At 48.4% G+C, this 20,159-nt stretch overlaps 1 protein-coding gene across 2 annotated transcripts in view; it reads right to left on the reverse strand.

Annotated features, from left to right (window-relative positions):
• THOC1 (THO complex subunit 1) overlaps positions 1-20,159 on the reverse strand; it is a 334,223-nt gene that overhangs the window by 235,975 nt on the left and 78,089 nt on the right. For both annotated transcript variants that reach the window (XM_078687449.1, XM_078687448.1), the window contains exon 6: positions 6,429-6,477. In XM_078687449.1, coding sequence (XP_078543575.1) covers positions 6,429-6,477 — 49 coding nt within the window. The remainder of the gene's footprint in view (positions 1-6,428; positions 6,478-20,159) is intronic.

The following is a 20,159-nucleotide window of genomic DNA, read 5'->3' on the forward strand; positions in this document are numbered from 1 at the left end:
CGTAATAAAGCAATTCACTTTTCACATCTAATGTGTGCAGTGCACGTTCTGCTACTGAATCTGGATGAGAGAAGAACACAGGCAACTCAACTGATTGATTGATATGAAAAGCAGAAATTACTTTAGGAAGGAAATTAGGATTGGTCCGTAGAACTACTTTGTTTTGATGCATTTATAAAGAAGGTTCTTCTATAGTTAATTCCTGAAGTTCACCCACTCTTCTGAGTGATGTAATAGCCACTTGGAAAGCAATTTTCCATGTGTGAAATTGCAGTTCACACCTGTGCCACCATCCGCACTGATCCCCTGCTCTTCTGGACCAACATAAACAACACCATCAAAATAATGACCATACACTCCGGCTCTCCATCAGACCCATGCCCATACCACATCTTCAACAGAGCCAGCACCACCATCACACCCCATTTCCGGAAAGCTATCAACATCTCCTTCAAAACAGCGACCTTCCCGGAGAGCTGGAAGCATGCAGAGATCAACGCCTTACTCAAAAAACCCAAGTCCGACCCGAAGGACCTCAAGAACTTCCGACCCATCTCCCTTCTCCCATTCCTGGCGAAGGTCATCGAGAAGTCCGTCAGACAACTGACCCGCTACCTCGAGGAGAACAGCATCCTGGACCTGTCCCAGTCCAGGTTCCGCAGCAACCATAGCACCGAAACTGCCCTCATCGCCGCCACCGATGACATCAGGGTCCTGTTGGACAACGGCGAAACCGCGGCCCTCATCCTCCTGGACCGGTCAGCTGCCTTTGACGCAGTCTGCGACCGCACCCTACGCACACACCTCCATGACGTTGGGATCCGAGACAAGACTCTGGACTGGACCATCTCCTTCCGCTCAAGCAGAACCCAGAGTGTCCGCCTCCCCCCTTTCCGCTCCGAAGCCACTAAGTTCATCTGCGGCGTACCCCAAGGCTCAGCCCGACACTGTTCACCATCTACATGGCACCGCTCGCCCACATCGCCAGACTGCACGACCTCAACATCATCTCTTACGCCAATGACACAGTGTTGATCCTCTCCCTCACCAAGGACCCCCTCACCGCCAAAACCAACCACCACAAAGGAATGAAAGCAGTCGCCGAGTGGATGAAAAACAGCTGTCTGAAGCTAAACTCGGACAAGACAGAAGTCATCATCCTCGGCTCCAACAACTCGGACTGGGACGACTCCTGGTGGCTGACTGCACTAGGAACAGCACCCACACCCACCACCACGCACCCAACCTAGGGTTCATCCTCAACTCCACTCTCTCCATGACAAAGCAGGTCAACGAGGTCTCATCCTCCTGCTTCAATACCCTCCGCAGGATCTACAGGTGAATCCCCACCGAAGCAAGAAGAAGGGTCACCCAGGCCCTCGTCAGCAGCAGCTTGGACTATGGAAACGCCCTCTACGCAGGAGCCTTGGCCAAACTCCTGAAACGACTACAACGCATTCAGAACGCCACTGCACACCTAATCCTCGGCATTCCTCGCCGCAGCCACATCAGAACCCACCTGAGAGACCTGCACTGGCTTCCCGTCAACAAGAGGATCCCCTTCAATCTCCTCACCCACGCACACAAGGCACTCCAAAACACCGGACCAGTATACCTCAACAGACGACTCACCTTCTACACCCCCAACCGCCAGCTCCGCTCCAACGACCTCGTCCTCGCCACCGTCCCCCGCATCCGAAGACCGACCTCCGTCGGCAGATCGTTCTCCCACCTCGCCGCCAAGACATTGAACACCCTCCCCATCTTCCTACAGCAGACCCAGGACCTACTAACCTTTAGACTACTTAAGACCTGGCTATTCGAGCAGTAGCAGCACCTACTTTGATATACACAGGGTCATTAGGTGCAGCTTTGTATTTTTTCTCTACACTGGGAGTGATGATCCTAGCTCTTACAGGTTCTTTAAAGATATACTCGGTTTGTTTGAGCATCGCCTTTAATATTGGTAATGTTTGAGTAGCCCTTTGAGATGAACTCAGTGTCTCCTACAAAAAATCCTTCTCTAAACTCTCCTTAAGAAGCTCTACTCCATGATATCGTGCAGCCCTATTATGGAGCTCAACGTACCCAATGTTATCATCTGGAGGCGAAGGCCAGAATGGATGCAAGTCAGGGTCATTATCTTGAGGGACATTATAATTATCCCATGGATCAGTATCCTGTGGTGCATAGTCATTTATATCCCCATCCCCTGTATCCTGTGGGTCAGGTGATGTTGGTTTAGGGGTGAAGAAGGTGTAATATAAGGAGGTGAAGGGTTAGTAGCCACATTTTTCTTCTTTAAAGAATGTGGTAGTTCTTTGTAAGCCCATTTTCCTCTTTTCAGGAAGTTTGGCATGAATATGAACAGTTTCGGGATGAATTACGATTTCCTTCTGTTTCGGATCTGGTGGATTTTCAATCCGAGGCTCTTTATTTGCCATTCTTTCTTTAGATGCCGTTTTTGGCGTCGAAAGTTTCGGTCCCCGAAGTCTTCAGCTCCGAAGATTTAGGTTTACGTAACGGTGGCATTTTAAATGAGATGGTATGGGAACGAAGTCTCTGTACTCAGCATCTGTTGTCCAGGTAACATGTCTTTGGCATCAGAGTCGGATATGGATATTGAGACTTGCTCCTCCTCCATTTTGGCTTCCTGCGCTTGTAATTCGTTCATGTTCGGACTCTTCTCCAAGGAGGTCCAGCGCAGACCGGCTTTGTTGGTACATTTCGTGACGTCTAGCACGACGATCACAAAGGTTTTCTTCGACCGAAACGACCGACACGCGTCGCAGACTTTCTCGTCGTGTCCCGGGGATAGACAAAGGTTGCACACTTCATGCAAGTCAGTGCGCAGGAACTTAGCACGACACCCTGGGCATAACTTGAATGGAGTCCGTTCCATCAGCAGTTACCGATCCCAGCGCGGGTAGGCCAGACGGCCTTCCAAGAATGTTCCGAATGAAGGTTTTCGAGAGCAAACGATTAGCAAAGAATGGGAAACACGATCGATAAACAATACCATCAAGGGTAGTGGATTGCGTGTCGGAGGGGGCCCGAAGAAACGTTGCCCAACCGGAGCGCAACAGTTCACATCCGAACCCGATGGCGGAAAAAAACAATCTAACAATGGAGTCGATACCCATGCGCACTATCACCGAAAGGATGAGTCACCTACCTCGTGACTGGAAAGACTTCTTCGGAGAAAAACAAAATGCAAACATCCAGACCCAACACTAGATGGTGATCTATACAAAAGAATATGATCTACAGCTCATATGCCTTGAACATATAGATATTGGGCAGTAGAGAAATAATCAGTTGCAGGGGATCACTGGGCCAAAAGCCAGTGGGCAAATGTCAGCAGGCAGACTGGGTGCAAAACAAATCCTACAGACCATTCAAACAGCATTAGTCATAGTGAGATAAAGGAAAATAAGATTTAAATTCATTGTGAAACACTACAAGAATGCATTCCGAACACACTGTGAAGAGAAGTTTGCTACACCAAAAGCGAAACAACCGTCCAACATAAATCTTTGCACTCCAAATATATTTACTATAGAAATGCAATTTGACCAAAAATGAACCCTCCAAAAGCTGCCACTTGCAAACTGCCACAAGCAGCACAACACCTGGCAATAGTAATTTGCAGCCACTAACCCAACCCTGAAGCGAACCACCTGTGGTCACAACAAAAACTCCCTCTTCCACCACTATGAAACAGCAACTGAGCTCACTCACTACTGGAGAGGAGGAGCCGCCACGTTTGTGTGCTCCTACTTTCTATCCACTCTGTATCTCAAAGCTTATGCTTGATGAACTCCGAAAAGGAGCATGCTGTCTTTTCCAGAAGTACTTATTCCAAAGCCGCTCCTGGTCAGCAATTATGACACTTTATATGGCTGTAGAGCATCTGACCATCACTGAGTGCTGGTATGGTGTCCTTCTAGCACTAGAGTTCACTTCCACTTATAAATGTTATGTGAAACACACAATTATGCCACAGCACAATTGTCTTGTTCTACAGCAACCCTTCACATTTAGAACACACCTCTGACACTGTACCTGCAAGACAGCTGAGAGTTAAGTGTCAGCTGAAGGTGTTGTGAACAACCTTCAACCATGCTTGATTGCTGGAACAGTTGCCTATAATTCATCTTTTTACGGCTTACAAAAGAAATTGTATTAAATACGGAGAAACTACAGTGCTAAGAAGCTCACATTAATGTGACCTATAGCTCCCATCAGGTTGCAGCACTGGGACAAACATGCAATGCCTCTAGTCCTCTCTTCTTAAGCACCTTATTCCTTCTGCATACCACCCCAATGCTGCCAAGCAAGGATTCTACACAATGCTCTGTTAATGCACCTTACCTCTGAAACACAGCACCCTGGATAAGTACATCACCCCGGATATGGCTGTACTGGTTCTACACATTTGTCTGTCAAAGCAGCTCACCCTGGACTGTGCACCCTGACATTACTACAGAGTGCGGAAAATTACTACAGTACTCCACATATCATGTCTCCCACACAGGTCATGGCAATCCTGAGCAGCACAATCCTCCACTTTTCCAGTGCCAGAGCATCAAAGTGAGATCTTCAAATGCGCCTCAATGCAGGTTTAAATCATTTTGCTATTAGAATACTAGCAATCTTACATACAGGCCTGCCAATTCACCACTAACCTGACATTCTTCACACACTCCTGAGCAGCAAGTAAACCACACACAGATTTAAAAGTATACCTCAGTCTAGACTTGCTCCATGGGTGGAAAATATACAGTGCAACTTATGTGGTGCAAACGGGCCCTCTTCTAAGGGGACTTCAGTTGGGAGTCACCTCCGTAGATCAGGATATACTAGCATCGGCTCAGACCCACAGAGTCATTCTAAGGAACTTAATTTTCTAAATTAGATAAGGGGCTATCACACTGATCCCAAGGAAACATTAATTTAAAGTAACTTCCATTGCCATAGCTTCAACAGCAAGAATAAGAGAGATTTCTGTAGCATTTTATGTACTTTTACAGTTTTCATAGGCATACAGTTGGCATTAGAAGTTAAGAGTTCCTAGCCTAAGTGATTTCTGATCTTCATTGATATTGTTCCAAACGATTAAAAAGAATGAGGGTGCAATCCTCCGTACACGTTTCTTTCCTAGAAAGGCACTCCAATTTGCTGTAGATTTTATTAAAATATGCACTTTGGTCTTTCTGCGATTCCAAGAAAATTAGACATGCAGAAAGGAAAATAGTCTTCTCCAAGAACCTATAAAATATAAGCAAGAACTGCAGCTTTAAAAAAAAATCAATGCTAAATTTCTAAAACAAAGATGGGAGTCATATTTTAACTTGGTAGAGGCTGTGGGGACCACTTGTGCTGGGGAACTAATTCTCTTCTTAAACTTTTTTTACATTCACAATAGCAAATTGGTTCCCATCAGAACACTATTTTAGGAGCCTGAAAACCTTTTTCCAAATCCTAAAGTGGGATTAATAAAAAAAAAAGAAAAAAGCATTTTAATGGTCGCAAACACCAAATCAAATTGCATGCAATTCTTAAAATGCTTAATACATCTACCCCTTAGTGTAATTTTTAAAAGACAAAGCGATATACTCTAACTACAGTCTATCAGCCTTCTTTGCTCCTAGTGTATGCTCTCTTTTTGCCAGTATATTTCAGTGCTTCTTCAAATGAGGTAGCAAACTGTCCATACTAGATTCAGTTTGCTGCATTTACACTGGTCCCACAAATTAAGAAAAGGATACTAACAATTTTCAGCTGTCAGTTTCAAATTCCTCGACCTTTTCATAGGATTATAAAACATTCAAATTGGCATTGTTATACACATGTACTCATGTAAACTGAATATTACATTTTCTAAACAGTTGCAGACTCCCTGAGTAGGCATCGCAGACTCTCAGGCGTCCGCAGGTTATGAATCACTGCATTACAGCAGGGTACACAGGAAGGAGCCAGCAAGAGCGGACTGCTTTAGCACTTTGTGAGAGGAGAATATTCCACTGGGCTCAGCAAAAGCATAACTGTCGAAGCTGAAGTCAATGGCTGAAGGAGGCTGTTTGAAGGCAGGAAAATGGCTGAAAGGCGCAGACCAAAGCCAACTCTACACATTGTGTGTAATATGCGTTTTTGACAAGTGGGCTGTAAAATCCTAGACCTAAAAACAAACTCTACAGGAAGCAATTATACTGGAAAGTAATCTGGCCACCAAGAAGGATATTAAATGAGTGAACGCTTTAGTTAATTAATCCTCTGTAATGGTTTATAGGTAGCAACAACTCAAATTAGTTTGCCCAGCCGTTCAGCTAACAATTAATTCCAAATCCATCCCATAGTGGGGTGTATTGCTAAGGCTGTGAGAAAAGACTGGAGTGGGGAGGTGAGGAGGCAACAATGACACTTACCATTGCACATTCTCAACAAGTAGTTTTTTCCAGCTGAGTAGAAGGTATTCTGAAAAAATAAAGGACAGAAAAAATGATGGTGATGCTGCCATTCCATGACGCTTTCTATTTACCAATGAGCAGAGCCTATAAGCCAAGAGCAATAACATTTAATTAAATGGATTGAAGTGGTTTAGTAGGAATTTGAAGAAAGAACTAAAGTGGATCAGCAGAGAAAAATCAGAATAAATTGTTGTATAGAATAGTTCATAAAAACCATTACAAAATCAAAAGAAATGCATTACATTCGAATATTTCACATCCTAAAACTAATGAAAATGTAACAAACAAAAAAGAAAGACAAAGAAATACAATTAGTCATAGCCGGAGCACAAACAACGTCATTATATTATATCACGGAGAGGATCACACGTAACATTGTCAAGAACCCTCGATGGTAGTCATGACTTTCACACGCCATTGAAAGTATTCTACGTTCTAGAAACAGAATCTAGTCCCCTGATGAAGGGCGAATGCCCGAAACGCATTGGGCGAAAAGGGCGAAAAGAAAGATTACATTATGAATTAATAATGTGGAACTTACATAATTGAAAAAGAATAAAAAGAGCACGCACGAAAACAATTTTAAGCAATCTTTATTAAAGTAATCAAAAGAACTTTGTTCTCTTCGAGTGCATTGAAGGGACGCTGCTCCCGCGGGAATCAGCGCTGACTACGTCCTTGCATTCAACAGCATGAAAGAAATGGATCACTTTTGATAAGGCACTAAGCTTTGTCACAATCTAGACAAAATCCTAACGGCAGTCCAAAAGATCCTTAGACCGTATACTAGGAAAGTAGACTTAAGCGAATACCTTCTTTAACCAGAAATCTACAATGCAAAATATACATCAGGTGTAAATGAAGCTTAACAAAGCCTTTAAACCGCTTACTAGTCAGGAAAATGCTCCAATGTTGACTAAGTTCAACCACAAGCACTAACAAAAAAAGGCATCCAGGGGCGTGGCCTGACCGAGCATGGCAAAAGGCGCACTTTACCTGAGCTCCGGACCCCAAGGCCTATCTAGAGCAAGCCGCTGCATCAGGGCGAAACAGCTCACCCTCCTTGGCAGGCTAGAAGCCTTAGTATCCTCATATCCTGTAGGGATTGTGCTGGTTCCCTGGGGGATCAGTCTTGACACAGTGCGCGCTGCTGCTACTGGGGGTTCGAGCAGAGGCCATGCCGCTGCCATCTTGCCTTGGAGCCCCAGGGCTCATCAGCCTGATCCACATGGGGCGCGAGGGGCTGGATCCTGACCACAGTTGCTGAAGCAGAAATCTGGGTGGCCTACAGCACAGGGATGCAGGACTCTTAAGAGGACGATGTCTTCTGCCCCAGGGGTCTTGGATTGCGAAGGGGAGCCGGGGCTACACTGAGCGGCAGCCCCAACCGGAGGCAGACCTAGCAGCCAACACTAAGAAGAGGCGCCTGGTCTAGGGAGTGTAGGAAGCGGGCTCTGTATATAATATCACTGGGTGGAAAAACAGTGCAGTGAGTCCAGGGGTTCCCCAAAAGTGTGCAGAGCTCAATGTAAAGCCCAAAGTGCTCTATTAGTGGTAGTGTGGGCAAGCTGCTTTAGGCCAAACACAGAGACATTTATTGCACAACAGTGATCAATAGTGGACCCACGACTCAAAAAGGAGATCCAGACCAATTTTATAAAATTAAACTTTGTTTGTACTTTATTTGAAGACCCAGGTCTTCGGTGTAAGGTAAGTATGTTTTTAATAAAAAATACTTTTCACTTTGAAAAATCTTTTTCACCCAGTTCAATGTTATCCTATGGGGGAAAACAATATTGCAGTTAAACAGGTATGTATTAAACTTACAATCCCAGTCTATGGAACCAAAATTCAGATAAGGCCAGGGGTCAGGTAAGGACCAGAACTGTACCACCAGCGCCACAGGGGTGGCCAGGTGCTGAGGTCAAAGTCGGAGTTCAACCCAATGCTTTCCAATGGAGACAGGGGGTGCTTGGAGCCGCACTGCTTGCAGGTAAGTAGATCGGTTGCAGGAGCCAAGCTTTGGGGGTCTGGTTAAGCACGGGGGGGACCACAGAGCAGCACCAAACATACACCACCAGCGGCAAAGTGGTGGCCGGGTGCAGGGTGCAAATTTGACGTCAGGTGCCCAATGAGGATTCTTCTGACTGCAAAGAGGCTGCAGGTGTGGCACCGGAGGTTGCAAGAGGAAGACCAATGCCAGCAGAGGTAAGTTGGGATGTAGGGGGTTACAGGGGAACCGTCCGTTTAGCTCACCAAGTCACAGGGGCTTCGGGTGCCTTTGGAGGTGGGAGTATTCTTACAGGAGCCGGTCGCAGGGAGCCTCTGGATTCACACTGCAGGCGCTGTTGTGGAGGACAGGAGAGGTCAGCCAATGCTGGACATGAGGTCAGGATCGCTGGGTAGCTTCACTACACGTGAGCCACTCAGACTCGGGCCGTGGGCATAGGGTGCAGAGTGGGCAGGAGACGCAGGTCCACCTGGATCCGGAGTCTTTGGAGTAAGTTTCTTTTGGACAGGTCCATTGTCCATGGGAGTGGAGTCTTTTTCTAAGGCAGCAGTCCTCCTAGGGGTTTCAGAGGTCGCTGGCTGCAAGACCGGTCGCAGATTTGCAGAAGCTGGAGACAGCCCGGTGGGGCTGGGGCTAAGGCAGTCGTCTTCTTTCTTCTTAGGTTGTCGCAGATCTGAGTGCCAGGTCGGGGGGAGCCACCTGAATACTAAAATTCGGAGGCATTTTAGGGGAGCAGCAGGTAGGGACAATGGGCACCTTACCTGGGGTGACGACACCCTCTATTATGCCACCCTCCTGTGGGATGGGGCATAGACCTAGTCTTGATTGAAGGGGTACCCCCATCTTCAGGATGGTGGAGACTAAAAGTTGTGGTGGTTCACCTCACTTCAGCCACAGTAGGGGTGGGGTTGGCAAAGGTGGGCACAGGCTGGGGGTCGCATTAAAAAGGCAGCAGGCCTTTGAAGCTTCCCTGTTCGTGCACTGGCCCATCATGAGGGAGGAGGCATGACACCTCTGCCCAGGATATGCATTGTTCCGTGCCCCAGAGAGCAAGGGGCGCTCTACCCAGGGGTTCAGAATAATGTCTAGTGGTTGGCTGCCTATAGCTGGTCAGAAGCCACACAAGGGTTGGTAGGGATTCAGGGGGCACCTCTGAGGTGCCCTATGGGTACATGGTATAATAAATCCCACACTGGCATCAGTGTAGATTTACTGAGAGGAGTTTTTTGGTACCAAACGCTCCTGTATTGAGTGAAGCATCATGGTGCTGTGGAACTTGAGTAGACCATCCAATCACTGAAAGAACCCCTGGCCCTGAAAGTCGTAGGCCGTGGGGGTCTGGATAGCCTATAGTCTTCAATCACCACGGAGCCGTCCCATTGACCCAGAACTTTGGGGAGAGACTTTCCTTGTATAGCCGGCGTAGTTGTGCACTGACTCTGCCAAGAAGTGGGTCAACTGTTTAAGCCCCGTTGGCAATTTCTTATTATTCATATTAATATGCATTTTTCTTTTTCTAGGTTGTCAGGTGGAATCACCCTTCTCCCTTTCCTCTGTACCCCTTTTGCTGCTCACACCATGTGCTTCCCTCTCTTGATGTAAATGACCTCCACCAGCCTACCATTTCCACCCGATCGCCTCCTCTCCACAAAGACAATGGGTTACCACATGGTTGCCACTCTCCCCTGCTCGCTTTCACTGGCCTATACCATGCCTCTCTTCACATTCGCCACTCTGACAAATCTCATAGTCTTCCCCCATGGTCACTGTCCCTGGTGCTATACTTCTCACCCTCAATGTGCGGGGACTCAATGTGCCAAACCAGAGGAAAAAGGTATAGCATTATCTTATCCAATAGAATGCTGAATTTATTGTCTTACAAGAAACCCATCTCCTACGGCAAGACACTCATGGCATATCCCACATACTCCGTTGATCACTCGGCCTACGCTAGCACTAAGACAGCTGAGGTTGCGATTTTTGCAAGGGCTCCTTAATATAAGGTCCTGCAGGTGGTCTGGGATTGGGGGGGTAGTTTCTTGAAGCTAACTATTTAACGAGGTTCATGACCCCTCACTCTCTTAAACATATACACTCCCAACCAAGTCCAAGATGCTTATCTCAGGAACCTGCTCAAAGACAATTTGTCACAGGACAGGTGGGACGATGGTGGAGGGACTTCAACCTGGTTTGGGACCCTGAACTTGAACGCAGTGCCCCCTCCTTCCAAGGAACTGATGCAATATCTGCAGCCCTCAAGCGTGATACTACAGACATGGGCTTGGTCGACGCATGACGATACCATCACCCAGACACCCAGGATTTTTCGTTCTTCTTCTACGTTCACCAGTCATATTCTCTTATAGAATATTTCTTTCTCATCCATTCCCTACTGCAAGACCTCAACAACACCCGAGCTAAATTGGATGATGGTATGGGGGTACCTCTGCCAAAGCCACAAAAGAACCAGTAGGGCAGACACAGCTGGCAAAGGGACAGATAAGCCAAGTGACAGATAAGCCGAGAGACAGTGAAGTAGCCCTGTTTTTCCATCCGCTTTGGTGTTGAAGGTGACCCGGAAACTAAGTTGTACTGGGACAAGTTGTGAGATAGACTCTTATGTCAATAGACTTTGGGAACAGCTCAATCTCAGATCAGCACACTTAGAAGTGAATTGGTTTTGAATGGGGAAGACAACTCGGCCCTGCCCGCATTGGCGCCTTCCCCCGCAGCTCCTACACAACCCTGTAGATGTTGAGGACATCAGGAAAGAGAACTATTTAGAGTCCAACATGCACCCAATATCTTGGCTCATATGCATTGGGATGAGCCAAAAGCCAACATTCGAGGCACAATCAATACTATATCTATTGCCTGGCCATAGGAAATTAAGCTGGTCAAGACGGGCCTGGCAGCAGACATCTAGGGCCTGGCAGCGGACATCTAGGGCCTGGAAGCGGACATCTAGGGCCTGGAAGCGGACATCTAGGGCCTGGAACATCTCGACCACTCTGCGCCTAGACTTCTAGCTGCAGATTCCTCAACTTTTGAGCCGATACCAGAACACCATATATTATGGGGTAGGTCTGTGAATTGGTTTAAACCAAAAATGTTGTGTAGGTAAGAGCAGAGGACATGCCCCCCTCGGTAAACCTGGCTCTCCAGACAGTAGTGCTCTATGAACATATGGAGTTGCATCCACTTAGCCGCCTGGCAGATGTCCAGGACAGGAACTCTGCATGCCCAACACAGTGGTAGTAGCTTTGGCCATGATAGAATAGGGTAGCAGACCTCCTGGAGGCTGATTTTTGGCCAGTGCAGAGCAGATCTTGATGCAGAGTACAATCAAATGGGAGATGGTCCTCTACGGCACACACTTGCTTTTTTTGCCCCCCAGTGAACCCAACATTGAGCAGCTGATCCACCCTGTGTGCTTTAGTATGATCTATGTAAAAACAACCTGATCGGAAGACAGATTCTAAAGCCCCAGAGTTCTCTATACCATACTCCCCCAGGCCCAATCCACGGACACTAAGATGACTTGGGCCTGGTTGTTCCTAATCTTCAGAACTCAGAGCAGGGGTGGTATCAGCAGGAAGGCGTACAAGGAGTCCAGAGTTCCACTCCAGGCCGAACACACTCCCTAAGGAGAGGTGCCTTGTAAACTCCTATGTGCTAAACCATTGACACTACACATTCTTAACGACGGCGAATAGATTGAGCCAAGGTTCACTCCATTTGCAGAAGAGAACGTAACTACCACTCGTCATCCATTAAGCGGCGCCGGCTAAGCTTGTCTGCCCAAGCATTTAAGGATCCTGCCAGGTGGCTCACCACTAAAAAGATCCCATGATGGTCCAGCTATTTCCAGACATGTACCGCCTCCTGGCACAGAGTCCAGTACCCCACACTGCCATGCTTGTTGAAATACCATATGATCTGTGAGCACCTGCAACAGACTCCCTTTGAGGGACAGAAGGAGGGCCTTCAAAACCAAGTCGCTGGCCCTCAGCTTCAGGAGGTTCATATGAAGCCTGGTCTCCAGCAGAGACCAGAGATTTCCATCCTTCCCAGCTGATCGCCCCAACCCAGAAGGGACGCATCTATCACTGCGGTAAACTCTGGGTGTGGAAGGGAAAGGGGGCCTGCAGATGCCCCAATCATAGTCCAGTAACCACCAGTGCAGATCTCTCGCAGATCCTCCAAGATCTGGATGTGCTTGGAGAGGTCCCCTAAATGTTGGGCCCACTGAAACTTCAGATCTAATTGCAGGGCCCACATACATCACCTGGCATGCTTGACCAGCAGAATGCCAGGTTGCAATGAGTCAGAGTAATGTCAGAGTTGACCTCACGGTTACCCAGGAAACCGGCTGAAAGATCAGAATCATAGCATCAATGTCCTGGACTCTCATTTTTGGGGAAAGCTGAACCATGCCCAGAATGGCTCAAATGAAGGGGAGCCTCTGAGGAGTAATGTATGACTTCGGCACGTGGATAGTGAACGTCAAAGATGACTGAAGGATTGCCATAGTCTGGCGGTGGGTGACAAATGCCTGGGGCGAGCCTGCCTAGCCAGTCATTGAGGGGCAAGGGGGGCTGGAGGAGGAGAGGGGGTTGTGGGGGAACTGAAATCCCTAACCTGCTACCACCACGACCATATTCGGGACACCTGTGGGGGACCACAGCAAACTGAATATTGTCTTGTCCCACCATGAACCACAGGTAGTGCCAATGAGCCTGCAGGACAGGTATATGGAAAAGGGCATCCTGCAGGTCCAAAGCTACCCTCCAGGGTCAAAAGGCAGCCAAGACCTGGGCAAGTTTGACCCTGAATTTCTTCTATAAGAGGAAGGCGCTGAGATGGCACAGCTCTAAAACAGAGTGAAGTCCTCCGCCCTTCAGCACCAGAAAGTAGGGGGAATAACAACCACAACTTACTTCTGGCACACTCTCTCCGACTGAAGTATGGACAGAAGGTGCTCGGTCAGTCGCTCTAGGAAAGGTGGAAGGTGTGGCAGAGAGGCAATGAAAGGTAAGATGCACCGCTTCCAGATTATCTGTTGGACTCTCCTGTCAGACGTAATGGTCTGCCAAAATCCAGCAAGTATTATCGGATCCTGCCTTAAACTGGATAGCTGTGCTCCACTGAGGGCAATCTAAAGGCGTTTGGCAGGTGGGCTAGTGGGAGGAGGCAGCAGTGGATGAAGCAGCTTACTTACCCTGACTTCGTGGGGCAGTGGGCACCGTGGCTGCCGAATTGATGTGCACCCTGCTAAGGCTAAATTGGATGATGGTATGGGGGTACCGCAGCCAAAGCCACAAAAGAACCAGTAGGGCAGATACAGCTGGCAAAGGGACAGATAAGCCAAGGGACACAAGCCGAGAGAAAGTGAAGTAGCCCTGTTTTTCCATCCGCTTTGGTGTTGAAGGTGACCCGGAAACTAAGTTGTACTGGGACAAGTTGTGAGATAGACTCTGATGTCAATAGACTTTGGGAACAAGAACGAAAGGCATGGTGACACCCTCACCCCTTCTCAGGCATATGTGAGTGATCTGAAAGGAAGGAGTCTCACTTTTTTGGGGGGTGGTTTTTATCCCCTCTAGACTTACCCGAAGACTTGGAGCGTGATTACTCCTGCGACTTCTGGTCTGTTAACGAGACCAGGACCGACCCTTCGACTTGGACCAGTCTTGTGGAGTCTGTCAATGTGTGGCGACAGAGTTTTGCCTTGTGGTCTCGTATGGCTTTCGGGTTCATCAACGCACAGTCACTGCAATCCATAGAGTAGTGGTTCAAACCCAGGTATCACAGAAAAACCTGGCAAGGAGGTCACAACATTTGTTTGCAACAGTCCTTACAGAATTTAAAACCTGTTTTGGAGACATTTCCCTTGTGTAAGAAGCTGGTTCTTTATATAGTGGACCAAAACGAGGTACACTGTGTAATGGCCCAAGCAAATCCTCAATTGATGTACAGAGGCACAAATGATATCCCAAATGCTCTCTTTTGTGGTAGTGTGGGTGAGCAGAGGCATATGAGAGTGTAGGGCAAAGCATTTATTGCACACACAAAGGCAGTAAGTGAGAAACCCTCAAAGAAATCTGAAACCAATTTATAAAAAGAACTCACATTTTCATATGAATTTAGATACCAAGATCATCGGAATCAGGTAAGTACTTTTCGAGTTATTAACTTTTACAGGTTTCAAATGTTTGCACTTTCTGAAGCGTTAATGTTATCCTGAGGGGTGGGGCGGGGGAATATACGGCATTTGGGCACTCATCAGCAAGTTACAGGACTCTTCTCCTAGACTTAAGGTGAGTATGGGGCAAGGTCCAAGGCCACACCAACAGGTCACCTCGGGTGGCACTGGGGCGGCCTGGTGCAGAGGTGTATTTCAGCATTTGGATGCCCCGTTAACTACAATGGGGAACAGTCTGGTCAGAAAGAGGCTGCAAGCTTGGACTGGGAGCCAGTCTAGGTGAACTCATGAGTGGGGGAGGGGTTTGTCCATGAGAGGCTCAGGCACGTAGGGGCATCGTTGGTCCACTTCTCCTCCAGCTGTAGGGCTCTGGTGCAGTGGTGTGCTTATGCTTCAGGCCTGCCCAAAGAGGCTGCAGATGGCGACAGGGAGTCCAGCCTAGGCAAACCCATGGGTGAGCGCAGCTGGGCGCACACTACATGGGGCGAGGGCCTAGGAATCGAGATCTCTCAAGCGGATTGGCTGTACTGTTGCACTCAGATCAAACGCCTTTCCCCCAACTACCGCTTGCATCTGATACACTTCAAATACATACACAGGCTGTATCGCACCCCTGCCCAACTCCACAGATTAGGCCTTGTGGCAAGTGACAGATGCTTGCGCTGCTCCGCGCCTGAAGGCTGATTTTGCTCATCTTGCCTGGTTGTTCCCCAGAGTCTCGGCATATTGGCGGGAGGTTTGTGCAATTATCTCCGAAATCACCTCTTCACCACTCCAAGCTGACCCAGTGATCTGCCTCTTAGGCTCCGCTAAATTTTGCCTGGACGCCTCCTGCCGTTTGACTGCCATGCTGTTGGTCCTTGCGCGGTGCAGGGTCTCGATGTGTTGGGGCCGCAGGGCCCCATTGGCACCGTCACCAACTTCGGACTGTGGGACGCAGGTGCATAAGTGCTTTGAGGTGTCGGGTGGTGGCAGTCGGAGGCTCAGTCTTTGCCTTGGTTCTGCAGAAAAGAGGCAAACGGGACAACTGGACCACACTTGATGTGGGTCTTATGGTCCCTGATGTCCCTAGACATGCAGGCGGGTTTCTCACGGCGTTGGTGTCTGGGCTAGACACAATAGGACTTGGTTGATGCAAGGGGTCTGGTACTCTGAGTATTGGTGCTGTGCAGCACAAGTCGGTCCGGATGGCCCCACACTTGGAGGAAGGACAGATATGACCTGAGCAAGCACGGCACCCTCTTCCTGAGTGGCTGCTGCATCAGTAGTCAGAGTAAGCGCCAGGATGGTGAACAGGATCTTGCTGCTTTGTTGCCTGCGGCTGCAGTGGAGTAGCTCCTCTACCCAAGGGAGTTCTCTAGTGATTTACGAAGCACTGGCAGCCCCTTGGGTTCTTGGAGTCTGCACAGCGGCAGGATGAGTCTGTTTCTCCAAAAGAGTACGGTGCAGCAGGCAGGCTGGTAGGGTTGGTGCCAAGTCAGCCGTTGCTCTTCTGTTCTAGTGTCAGTAATCTTCTGTCTACTCCTTCACTGTCCATCGTATCTGAAGTCCTGGCATCACGGGAGCCATCTAAATACTGTATTTAGAGGCGTTACAGGGAGTGTCAGGTAGTAGCCAATAGGCTACCTATCTTTATGGCAACTACACCATCTATATGGCCACTTCTTGTGGGTAGTGTGCATAAACCTGACTCAGAGGACCTAACTCCATCAAAAACCAAGATTGTGGAATTTTCCTAGTCTTGTGCACTTCAGGTAGCCCATCTTTGGAGTGGTACAAGCCTGACTGTGAACACGCCTATCTTGGTGTCAAATAGGCAAAGTCTAGGGAAAGTCAAGGTCGCATATCAAAGGTAGTTGAGGCCTTTGAACACTCCTGCCTTGATATGCTGATTACTAGTCATCCTGCTGGGAGGAGGTGATAACACCTCCTGACATTTTTGGCATTGTTTCTGACCACCAAGAGTGAGGGCTCTCCACTCCAGGGGGTCAGGATCATATCTGAGGTTGCAGGTTAGGCAGGACCAGTCAGCTAAAACACTTGAGGCCAGTAGGTTTTCAGGGGGTAACTCTAAGGTACCCTCTGAGTGCATGTATTAATAAACCCATCACTGGAATCAGTGTGGGTTTGTAGGTTTCAGTGAAACCATTATGTAGCTGGGAAACTCGTTTTGACCAGTGCCGAGTACTGCCTTAGGGTTAGAAGGCCTGCTGTAGGGGTGACTTACAAATATTGTATGCAGTATTAGGGGACATGACACACAGGGTATGTGCCATGTCGTATTTTTACTTTTTAGAGCACCTGGTCATGCAAACTGCAGTGGCAGTCGGCATGATTTTGGTGCTTGGTCCCTTAGGATGGCACAAGATAAGCTGGAGCTCTTAGGTACCTATGCCCTACTTACCAGAGGTACCACTTACTAGGGACTTACAGAGGTGCTAAAGGTCTGGTCAATTATGGATACATTGCCCAATTACCTTGTTTTGGGGGAAGAAAACCGCACTGGGTTCCTACTAACCAGGTCCCCAGTGTCATGCAGTCAAAGTTGCAGCAAATACCAGGCGAGGGGGAAGGGACTACTGCTACAAAAACCCAGTTTCCTATACCTTGCACTCGGTATTGTCAATTTTTTTATGAGGCAAACTGGTCTCCAAGAGATGAGCAGATGCTCCAAGTCTGCATCAAGTGGCACGGAAAGAAAGGAGCTGACATCAGCGCACCGGAATGGAGCCTATGTAGGCCCACACTTCATTTCTAGAGCTGAACGGAGTCAGTATGGAGCCGCATGGCGTCACCTACCTATGCACAGAGGTACTACTGAAAAGTTTATGAATCCAGTCTTACACCTGGGGAATTTTAAAAAAGTGAGGAATCTGTGGTTAGAAGTCATGTTTGAGAGGCTACTATATTTCAAAAAAATACAAGGCCAATGTGGATTTGTTTACATAGGACCTTGTGTGTATAATTAGGCATCTTCGGGTAAAGGTTACCATTGGTGGAATAACACATATTGAGATACCCTGCATCTGATGGAGGAGTAAGTTACCTTTACAGGGCTTTCCCAGAAACAAGTAATAGTGACCAAGGTACTGTTAGGTTGCAGTGAATGATAAAGACTTGAGGTTGATTGAAGACCACCCTGTATTTATTTTCCTTTGAAATGTCGCGTTCCAACATGTATAATGGCTATGAAGATCAGATATTAGGAATGGTTTCACCTCTTGAAATACCCTGTGAGGATTTATGTTTTCATATCAGATGGTATAAGAGGACACTTACTGCGGAACTTTGTGAGGAGATAACTGCCTTGGAAATAAATAATAGGAAAGGGAAAGAAGTTGGATACATCTTCACATCTATATTGACAGCAAAGTGTGCAATGTGCTCAGTGAAAGACAATGGGCCACCTTTTTGAAATGAGGTTATGGACTGGTGGTGTGCTAAGCTTCAAGTGTAATGGTCTGTGACTTGCATACTGTTTGAAGAGTAAACAAGAAGGAAAACTAAACATAAATATGATACAGGCCGCCAGATAAGTTTCTTTAACCAGTGAAAGTAACATTGCACAGCCATGCATCCGTTGAGATGACATCGTGAACTGTAAGATCATGCTTTGAGTTAACAAGAACATTGGAAAAATATGCAATGAAAGTATGTGTAGGAAGCTGGCTCTATATTTGACGTATGTGAGAAAGTGCCATCTTTCTTGCATGGGTATGCCCCCACTTTTGCTGAATTGCTCATGTGCTCCGACTGTGTGTGCCCTAGGCTCCTGCCAACCAAGTGCCCAGGGCCTGTGTTCCTTCCCTAAAACTGTGTTGAAACTAAAACCCAATTGGCATCTCCGGCCACCACCCCTAGTAAATGGTACCCTAGGTACCCAGAGCATGGTGACCAGAGAAGACCCCTAAGGGCTGCAGCACTTATTGTGCCACCCTTAGGGGCCCTGTACCCGGACACCCACACACTGCCTTTGCAGGCTGGGTGTCTAAGTAGAGAACTAAACGGAGAGACGACATGGCACACATTCATGTGTGCCATGGCCACAAGCTCACTGCCCTGGCATCCATCAGTCACCCCTCTAGCTGGGTGTCCTATGCCAGTGGTGTGGGTACAGGTGCATACGCCCTGTGCCCCTACAGTATCCTGGGCCATTCCTGGGCACTGTAAGTGCAGTGCTGCCATTAAGAGTATATGGTGCTGGGAGGTCATCATTACGAACTCCACATCACCATGATGGATTCACTGAAGACTGAGAAGTTTGATATCAAACTTCTCAGCACATTAAACCCGCACTGATGCCAGTGTGGGATTTAATGTAAAATGACAACAGAGGGCATCTTAGAGATGCCCCCTGAAGCTTAACCAACTCACAGTGTCCTGACTGTGTGGCTGCCGAGGCTGCCACCACCAGACATGTTTCTGGACCCCTGGGTCGATAGCCTGCCGCTCTCGGGGGCCTGAAACAATGCACATCCTGGGACGAAGTGCCAGGCCTCCTCCCCCAGGATAGGCAGGGGAAGCTTCAAAGGCATACTGCCTTTGTGAGCTTCTCCAGGCCACTTGCTGTACTCAGCAACTGGCCGCCACCGGTTCTGACCCCCACTCTGGCGGGAAGAACGGCGGGAAACCCTAAGTGAGGAAAGGGGGTGTGCCAGTCTATGCCAACCCCACCCCTCAGATGGGAGAGGTGAGGTTAAGCACGACTCCGGGCTCTGGCCATCTTGAAGATGGGGAGCCCTGCCCAATCACAGCTAGGTTCCTGCCCCCTCCCACAGGATAGGAGCAGACTAGGGGGTGTACCCACCCCAGGGCAGGGACCCATTGATCCCTGCCCTTGCCCTACCAGTAACGCCCCTAAATTTAGTATTTAAGGGCACCCTGAACCTTCCTTCCTCAGATCCCGATTGCAACAACAAGAAGACCAAGAAACAAGAAGACCTGCCGCACAGCTGCTAACAAAAGGACGACGCCCACGGACTTTGCCTCAGATCCCTACAGGCCTGTTGATCCTTGAACCTGCTCCTGTGAAACTCCAGCGACTCCTGCGGACAGCAACCTCGACAACCCCGGAGGACCTGCCTGTCTTGAACCTTTCAAAAGACTGGGACTCCCACGAGCAGTGGTTCTGCTCCAACAGCAATACCCCTGGTGCCAGCCAGGAACCGCAAATCCAGCCCACTCTGCACCCACCAAGCCCTGCCAGTGCCTGAGTGACCTAAGACCACGAGGACGTCCCCCCGGCGACTGGGACCCGAGGTCCAGTGCCTAAAGACCCTCCTCGACGAACCAGACGGCGCCTGCAGCCTCAGAACCAGGTACCCCTCCAACCGCGACCAGCTGAGGGTAAGATTTCCCAACCCCAAAAGACACCCCTGCACCCGGCGCCCTGTGGCCCCCTGTGCCCTCCTTTGAGGTACCTACTTCTTCTCCAAGATCCCAACTTACCTCTCGAAGTGGTGGTCGCACCTGA

This window comes from Lissotriton helveticus, chromosome 4_1 (genome assembly GCF_964261635.1).
Source record: "Lissotriton helveticus chromosome 4_1, aLisHel1.1, whole genome shotgun sequence".
Lineage (NCBI taxonomy): Eukaryota > Metazoa > Chordata > Amphibia > Caudata > Salamandridae > Lissotriton > Lissotriton helveticus.